At 39.8% G+C, this 9,231-nt stretch overlaps 1 protein-coding gene across 3 annotated transcripts; it reads left to right on the forward strand.

Annotated features, from left to right (window-relative positions):
• Positions 1-533: 533 nt before the first annotated feature.
• ZNF770 (zinc finger protein 770) lies at positions 534-7,969 on the forward strand. Of its 3 annotated transcripts, none has more exons than XM_054028228.1 (2): positions 534-588; positions 3,698-7,969. In XM_054028228.1, the coding sequence occupies exon 2, from the start codon at positions 3,837-3,839 to the stop codon at positions 5,955-5,957; it is 2,121 nt and encodes a 706-aa protein (XP_053884203.1). In that variant the 5' UTR covers positions 534-588; positions 3,698-3,836; the 3' UTR covers positions 5,958-7,969. The 3 variants fall into 3 exon arrangements, with proteins under 3 accessions (XP_053884203.1, XP_053884202.1, XP_053884204.1); XM_054028227.1 differs by having other exon boundaries at positions 563-771; XM_054028229.1 differs by lacking the exon at positions 534-588 and adding an exon at positions 797-817.
• The last annotated feature ends 1,262 nt before the right edge of the window (positions 7,970-9,231 follow it).

The raw sequence follows: 9,231 nt of genomic DNA on the forward strand, positions 1-9,231 counted from the left end.
AAAACATCTTTAAAACATAACCCTTTGGGGCAAAACCTGAACTCCCTCTGGGTCAAAACTTCCACTGCCCGGCTAGGGCAAGACTACACACCCACCACAGCTTTGCCTAAGGACTCACTTTGGCGCAAGATGAGAGAATCGGCTTCCAAAAGGACGGGGCTGGGGGGGGGGGGGGGATTTGGCAGATCTCTGTGGATGACACCACCAAGCGGTCCCTACCCAGTGATTTTTCACTGGGCGGGGGGGGGGGGGTTGCTTCTCTCAGTTTTTTATATAGTGCTTTGCTGGTGAGAGACAAACACCCCCGGCCCCTCTTCTCCGCTGCTCCCGAGTCTCCCCGTCAGCATGCAGCAGCAAGCGGCGCGCTAGCCAGAGCCCTCCCGGGCGCCTGCCACCGCCACTGGTGCCGCCCCGCCCAGCGCTGCGGCCCGGGGAAGGAGGCGGGGTGGGATTGAACGGTGGGAACTGAAAGCTCGGCGCTGGGTTTCCCTGAGTCCCGGAGACTCGGTGCCATCCGGGGGGAAGAGTTTGCACGGCAGAAACCGTGCGAGGGATGAGGAAGTCGAGGGCGCAGCGGCCGCTTCTCAGGTTGCTTCCCCCAGCCCCTTGCCTAGCCGGGGCGTCGCTGGGTCCCGGGAGCGCTGCGCTCCACCTCCCGAGGCGGCCTGGGAAGCCCCCGCGCTGCCGGCCGGCTGCCAGCGCAGCTGCTCTCGGGAGTAGCCTCTCGGGCATTTCCCCTCAGCGCACTGTAGGCTGCAGCCCCCAGCTGGGGTGAGGCATCAATTTGCTGCTGATTCCTCTCTGCCCTTCCGCTCAGGTCCTGGCCCCAGTGAAGTTTCCCGGGATTTTTGCAGTGAACTTAAGTGGAAGCAGGATTTGGCCTTGACTATAACTGGGATGGTCCCCCAGCCCTTTGTAGGAAGTCTCACCGCAGTAGCCTTCCCTTTCCCCTATATTATGGGGAGTTTCTAAACCCTCTCTGCTTTGGGGGCTGCCGGTGTGTTAGGGCTAGTGGAAGTCACTTTTTTTCCACAGTGAAAAAGCTGGTCTTTTATGTAGTCTGTTCACTCTTTTGATATATCTGAGACATTTTTTTAATCCTTGGTTTACTTCTCTCTCCAAAACTAGCACCCCAGATTGTGATCCTCTAAATTGGGGTGGGGGGGAATAATTCACTTGTAAGATCTGATCCCAAAGGTTTAAAAATGTGTTTAAATTGAGATGGTCAAGGACGTATCTGTAAAAGGTTGACCTGGGGTGTTAGTTTAAGTTTCCTTCAAACATGGTACCATTCTCATGCTCATTGTTTCACTTTTGTTTTGCTTCATAAAATATTTCAAAATGTTTATGGGAAAATCTGGAGAGAGAGAGTGCTATCGTAGTCGTGTAAACTGTTTTTGGCCCATTTGCAAAAATACTGTATTCTTACTAATGAGATCTATATTTTTTTCCTAAGGGAAAGTTAGTGAAGAAAGCCAGGTTATGATATGTCTGACATTGTATTCAGATTCTTATCTCTCTATCTTGTAATATGTATCTTGTAAAATAAGCAACTAGGCTTGTGCTTGCATGTATCTTGTAAACTTATCTACAGAACATGTAGAGTGCACTGCAAAACTCAATCATGGGATCAGGATAATTCTTTTTATTTTAGGGTAGAGCATTAAGTATGTCTGAATATAGATTAGTGACAACAGGGCAGAACTCTTGGGCAAAGTGAAGGCCTTCTTTGAATTATATTTTGGCCTCAAAATTAGTGAATATAATATTACTTGATTCCATGCCCTTATGTCTAAGATGAAATGTAGTATTGGCTTTATATCTATTAAGACTGCAATCCAAAGACCATATCCTGGTCATGTGGAGAAATAGATCTGATGACATTAATTAATATGTCTATTTGTCAAGGCTTGACAAGGCAGCGTAAATGACGATTCCAGGCTTGGCTTCTGCTCCTTGTTTTGCAGAAGCAGCCCATTCATTCCCTAGATGTGAAAGGAGTATGTTACTTTCAAACAATTGGCTTTGGTCACTGCATGAACTTGCTTTGTCAGGCTGTGCTGGGAGGCCCATCCAGTTCTTTTTGTCTGGATGTGGACCTATGAGAGAGATGAGGGACATAAGTTTTCTGTCTTTCAGAATTTCTCAGTCTTTCTGAATGTTGTAGCTACCACTTCAAAGGAGCATTGCTGTTTACCTCCATGAATTCTGCTGCACCTTTGCAAGACAAGGATTGTTACTGACAATATAGTAAGGGGGGGAGGGACATCCAGAGTGAGAATTGCAAGCTGTTCAGAAGAGAATTTCAGAAATACTATAAACTAGAGTAGACGGAAGCAGAGCTGTGATAGTTGGCTTTCCAGTTCTCAAAAACTGGTAGCTAATAAATCCATTTGACCTTCCTTTAGGTAAACCCCAGAATAGGTATGAAGGAGAAAAACTGGAAACCTGGGTACTGCTCCTCTCCGTATAACTCAGACTTCCCCCAGTTTATTATTCTCCACTTAACTTTGGGGAGGGTGTTGTGGTGTGTTTAATTTCTTTCTAAATGTTTAATATTAAAGGCATTAATTTTAGGCATCACTTCTAATTTTTTGAAAATTTGGATTCCTGTAGTTTTTGTGGTGTACTTGCATCTGTGTGTGTGTTCTAAAACAAGTCAGACATCTAGTATTTTGCGTTCACTGGTGTACTCATTTCAACACACAACTTGTGGTGAATAATATCCAAATGCGTGCACAATGAAGTGACTTTATAGATAATCATTATTATTTAAGAAGGGAAATTGTATTGCTCAGAGAATTGCTTATGTGTTACAGAGTCTATCGCCCCTTAGGCACTGGTTCAAACATAGGTCAATTTCAGAGTGAACAAAAGTCTTTATACCATTAGATGGTTATTGGGTGGTCCATGAAATAAATTGGTAATATGAGTCCAGTTTCAAAGGGACAGCCGGCCACATCCCACAAATGACTAACAGTTAGTGCTAGTTGCCACTCTTTTTGCAGTTTCAGCAGAGAGGTCACCAACTTGAATGGGCTAGGAGTTCGTTATGCTTTCCTCCCTAGAAGTGAGGGTACATTGGTGAGGTGCAGAAACTTGTATGGTACTTGTTCTCTGGACTTCTGTTTAAAGGACAGTTAATTTGGCACTTTTTACAATTAAACTATTATTCTAGGATCCAAGAATCTCCTAGTTTTTATTTATTTATTTATTTATTTTATTTATTTGCTTCCTTCATCCTCCCAGGTGTTACATCGAGTATATAACCAAAGTTGCTAATAACTAGTATTTATTTACAGTGATAATAGTGATGGAAAATGTATTACAACTCCCTCCCCCCACCCCCCAAAAAAACCCCACAAACAACTTTTTTTAATGAGAGCATTGTTTTTATATTTTTTTTTTATTTTTTACCATAGCTGAAATTGATATGATTTTGGAGCAACATTCAGTGGTAACAGGCTAGATTAAAATGAACCTTTGTTACAGGTGACTTTTAACTGACTCTCCTCTTCTGTAGAATAGTCCATTTTTTTCTTAATACATGATATAATTTGTGGCTAGTCTGTTAGGAAGCATTTTAAACCAAGTTAAATTTTGCTTACGCTAGTTAAAATAACTGCAATTTGTTGTCTAAAAGGCAAGAGAAAATGAGTCCCTAAAATACCTGTTTTTCTCATTCTTACTATTTTAGAGATCTGTGGAATTTAAGGAATCCTTCTCTAAGATAACTTTGCTGCTGTTCCGGCCTTCCTTCTCAGTGTTGTGATGGTTTCAATTGAAGAACATTTCTGAAGAAACTGACCGGAATAGGAGTCGTCTTATCTTTTAAAATGTTCAAAATTCAGCAACGCATAACATCTAACAGGACACCCAGGAAAAGGCCATATAGATGTGACATCTGCTATAAACAATTTGAAACGCCATCAAAATTAGCTAGGCATTATCTTATACACACTGGTCAAAAGCCATTTGAATGTCATGTATGTCATAAAACTTTTAGACAGCTAGTCCATTTGGAGAGACATCAGCTAACCCATAAACTTCCTTTTAAATGTAACATTTGCCATAGGAACTTCAAAAATTTAATTACTTTCTTAAAGCATCAACAGCTTCATAATGAAAACTACCAGAATGATATTAAGCAAGCTAAAAAATCAGTGGATGCCAAGCAAGATAGGCTGTTGTATGGAATATTTCATTGTTCTGTTTGCCAGAAATCTTTTACAACAGAAGAGCGGTGGATGCTGCATCAGTGCACAAAGTCAGATCATCTGCACAGTGCCAGGAGGAGAAAGAAAACTCATGTGTGTGAAACATGTAACAAGATGTTTCCATCACGATCTAAGCTGGAAAGACACTTGCTGATTCACACTGGCCAGAAACCTTTTAAATGTTCCTTGTGTGGTAAATCTTTCAGGCAGTCAACACATTTGAAAATCCATCAGCTCACACACACAGAAGAGAGGCCTTTCCAGTGTTGTTTTTGTCAGAAGGGATTTAAGATGCAGAGCAAACTCCTGAAGCACAAGCAACTCCATGTCAGGAACAAGTCTCTTCCCAAAGTCCTTTACAGAGCAAAGACTTCTAAATACCCTAGACCTCAGAACTCGCTGGAAGGAAAAAGGGATAATTCTGAGAATGTTGATACTTATGAGTCCCCGGAAAATGATCCACTTGATGTTCACTCTATTTATATTGTACCTTTTCAGTGCCCACTGTGCGAGCAGTGTTTTGAAACAGAGCGGGTTCTAAATTTGCACAAATGTTTTTACCTGAGAGATGGCAAAAATTCAAACAGTGGCAAATCAGTCTACAGCCACAAAGCCAACATTAAAAGTAAAGTCCTGATGAAACTCAAACATGCTGGAGAAAAGGCATCAGATTCGTCTCTGTCTGACAGAAAAAAAAATAAAACAAGTCACTTTAAAAGTTATGACCTGTTTGCATCTAATGAGCAGCATTCTGATCGGAATGCTTCCCCTAAAACTTTTAAGAATTATCATAGCAAGCTTGTCAGGCATAAGATAATTAGCAATAAAAAGAAAAGGACATTTGTCATGCCATTTTCCTGGCAAGAGCACCTACCAAAGCACAAATTAGAAATTAATTTAAATGGTATAATTACCGGTGAAAGCATGTTAAACATGGATGATTCGGTACATAATAAAGATAACTCTCTTTATGGTTCATTGGATGCTGATTTCTTTGATAATCCAGAAGCAGCACTTCACTGTGCTTTTTCAGCTCCTACTAAAAATATACATAATAGACACACAGTGTGTAAATGTGACAGATGTGAAAAAATCTTCCCTTCTTCATCCAAACTTCAAAGACATTATCTTATTCACACGGGACAGAAGCCCTTTGGCTGTAATGTTTGTGGGAAGACATTTAGACAGTCAGCTCACTTAAAAAGACATCAGCTCACCCACACTGAAAAGAGACCATATAAAAGCCCTGTTTGCCAGGTGGAATTTGAAAATCTGAACAAACTTTTTAGTCATCAGGGAGATCACATTGAATTTAAGTCTTCTCAGCCTGTGGGTTATTCCAAAAGGCCTTCACAGGCATCTGGCTTTCCAGAATTTGAGCTGATCCAGTCAAACCAAGCAGCTGAAATCAAAGTTGAGGTAGAGTCTGGGGACTTTGTTCTTGGCACCAGCAGTAGAAACACACTGCCGTATTTGTGTAGTAAGTCGTTGGAAACGGAGCAAAGCCATTACAGTCACTGGTATGATTTTTGTGGAGGTATGGAAAAAAGTGAAGCTATTAAAAAGTTTTATCAGTGCAGTGTCTGCTTTAAAACTTTCAAATCGCCTTCCAAACTTGAAAGGCACTATTTAATGCATGCTGGACAGAAGCCATTTGAATGTTCAGTTTGTGGTAAAACTTTCAGACAGGCCCCACATTTGAAAAGGCATCACCTTACTCACTTTAAAAAGAAATCCTAAAGATAAAATGGCTGCCAGAGTTCCACTGAGTGGGATAACAAACACTAGAAGGTATTTTGTGTTCAACAAAAGTGGATGGTGTCCAATGAGATTGTTTGTTTGTTTTTTTAAAGTCTAAAACTTCTGGATTACATAATTATGAACAGGCTTACATTAGTTTGACTGGTTTATGGAAAGTGACTACTTATGTTAAAGAGATGACCTGAAGAAAGGTTAATGTACTATTTTCAGACTGTCTACTTATATATTTTGTGATGAAGAAGGGTTGATGTTTGAAAACTTCCAGCAATGTTTTTTTTAAAAATTGTGAATACATGTAGTTATTGCATAAGTGTTTCAGCAATCTGTAGTGCAATATAAATCACATGTTTAAAAGTTGTGCCTCTTCCCCATCCAGAGGAGTTAATTCATGACAATATACTTTCTGACTGCACCTGCCAAAAAGCAAATGTAAAAAGACCATCCTTGACCCACTTCACTTTGTCTCCATGTATGTTGAAAGCATAAGATGCATGCTGCGCCTGGTCGATATTATTTTTCTTATGCTCCTGTTTGTTCTGCAGATCAGGTAATAGAAGAGGAAAAGGAAGAAGTGGAGGAGAAAGCCCAGAGGGAAAAATAACTTCCACAACAGTAACACGGGATTAATAGAGATAATACTTACCTGCTTTAAGATCTATGGATGAAGAGTGCTATGTAAGAGCTAGGTATTGAACATATGCACATTAAAATAACAGTGTTCCTGAGTCAGTACAGTCCTCTTAACCTCATTTGACTCTTCCAGTCTTGTTCCCTGCCTCTTCTAGCTTTTTGGGTCAGTCCACACAATATTCAAGTGGTGTTCTGCAAGAGAAGTGGATAAGACTCTTAATTAAGCCCCGGGTGGTGGTGGTGGTTGTTGGTTTTTCTCTTCTCATATAATGATGTCATTAATGCGTCCCCTTTCCACTCAGCCACCTTGTATCCTTAGTTCTTCTGCAAGGCCAAAATTTTGAGTAACAGCCTCCTTGTTTCCTGGTAGTGCACACTGCACAAGTTAAGGAAATATTCCTTAGGATGGGATAAGATGATAACTGACAAACAATGTTGTCAGGAAGTCATATATTCCTTTATAACATGAAATAATGGGACTGTAAATGACAACTAGCTGCTATTAAGTAAATCCATTTTTATATTATTAAAAGCTGTAGTTACAGTATGAATTTTCTGGTAAGTATTGGTATATGCCCACTTTCCCCTTTACACTGAAAGAATGCGTAAGCAAAAATAATTATGGACATGCTGGGGAAAGAGACTCTGAGAACTTGTAGATAAGAATGAAGTTAGTTCCTCCCCCTCCCCCCAGAAAGAAAAGCTGCCTGCTAAAGTGTGTCTTTGTTGTGTAACTTCTCAATGCTTGAACCCTAAAGTTTCCAACTAACAGAAAATTGGTGAGATTCTTTTCATTGTTTAAGTAGGTCCAGATTTATTTAAATGAACTCTTTTTGACTTATATTTGCAGTTTTTCAAGTGATTAACCTAAGTCTGACAATGGCATAAGTTATATATTTGGTATGAATGAAGTGAGGATTTTCTCCTATCTGGAGATTGTCTCCCCCTATATGAGAGAATAAAAAGTAGAAAAATGGTCTTGCTGGTATGATCTCATACTTGGCTATTGGTTATACTTTGACTTTTTTTTCTCCTCTCCTGTCCTTCCCGCCCACATTCTTTCAGGTTGTTTCGTATTGAAAGACAGAATACCATAAAAAGTGTTTTGGAGGTGTGCTGTAGAGCTCTTTTGAAATACCTGTAACAAATCTTTTTATTTATGTAGTACTTTTATTGTGCACTTCATTTGAAGACTCTAGAGGTGTGAAGACCAACTATGTGAAATTTGATATGCAGAAGGTAAAAGATTAGATGTCACAGTAACTAACCATTGCTGCATGTTAGAACAAATAGGATTGTTTCTGAAACCATTTTTCCTGCTTTACAAAACAATAAACTTTTCAATACATGTTTATAAAGAACCCGACTTTTCATGTTTTAAAAAGTTTTGAGAGTCAGATTAATGACCTGAAACAAGGTTAAATTAAAGAGCACTGCTATTAATTGTATCAAACTTGATGGGGAGTCTGGGGAATACAACCATGGTAACTTCTTAATCTCTTTGTATAGACTTAATCATTCTAATGGAATATACGAAAGAGCATTTTAATAACTACTATAGAGATACTGGTATACCAGTACTTTATTATCTACCAGATACTTTATTTTCCCTATATATCTGCATGTATAAATATTATGGAGAGACAGTCTCCTCCTCCAAATGAAGGTAACATACACTTACACTTATTTTATTTTATAATTGATTTTTGCCCAGACACAGTTAAATTTTTCAAGAGTCCTTTCCTTTTCAAATTCTGCATACGTGATCTGTAGTCACTGGACAATTCTTTGCCCAAATTTGAGGTGATCCGAATGAGCTGGTTTTGATAGATGGGAGTGGGGTTCAGAAAAATGGGTGTCTACTCATGTTTTAAAAAGTGAATGCTTTTTTTGCCATGCCTTATCTCAAAAATATTGAAATTTCTAGGAAAAGCTAGAGATTTGAAAGATCTTGGGAGGACTTAATACACAAGCCCAATTTTGAGATCAGGAAAGGCACATTGGGAAGTGTTATTTACTGGTTATTTTTGGAATCATGGAATAATTATTAGGGCTCTAGTGAATGTTTTAAAAGGCACCAGGGGTCTTTCCCCTTGATTTAGTGGGAATTTTATTTGGCCCCAAGTTAGTGGTGAAGACTGAGGGACCGATTTTCCTCTCCTTTCTATACCAGTGTAATTCCATTAACTTTCAGAGGAATTATGCAGTGGAGTGAAGTGGAGGATCAGGCTCCTAAAACTGAACTGGAAAAATGTAAGAGGGTGAAAAACTGGCTGTTTTGAAGTCAATGGCAACATTCAGATAGGGCCAGGACTTTTCCCCTGTGTCTGTAGGTCTTTTCCTTGCAAAGATAGCCTTCGGAGTGCAGACTTATGTCCAGGCATGTTAACTCTGCATTTCCATTAATTCTGGTGTCCTGGAAGTTTTTAAATGTAACCTTCATTATGAATTCCAGGCTTTCTAATGGTGGTTTAGTTTACCTTTTGTTTCTACTGGTGATGTTATCCTACCACAAACCTGTGGCAAGTGCACAACTGATATGAATTAGTGGCTGTCCCAAGGAGCAACATGGAAACCCATCTAAAGGAGTGTTCTGGAGTAGCAGCCAGCAGGCAAACCTGCA

This window comes from Malaclemys terrapin, chromosome 4 (genome assembly GCF_027887155.1).
Source record: "Malaclemys terrapin pileata isolate rMalTer1 chromosome 4, rMalTer1.hap1, whole genome shotgun sequence".
NCBI classification, from domain to species: Eukaryota; Metazoa; Chordata; order Testudines; family Emydidae; genus Malaclemys; species Malaclemys terrapin.

Bases quoted from the DNA above. Each gene is read 5' to 3' on its own strand.
- ZNF770 (XM_054028228.1), top strand. From the start codon at position 3,837: ATGTTCAAAATTCAGCAACGCATAACATCTAACAGGACACCCAGGAAA.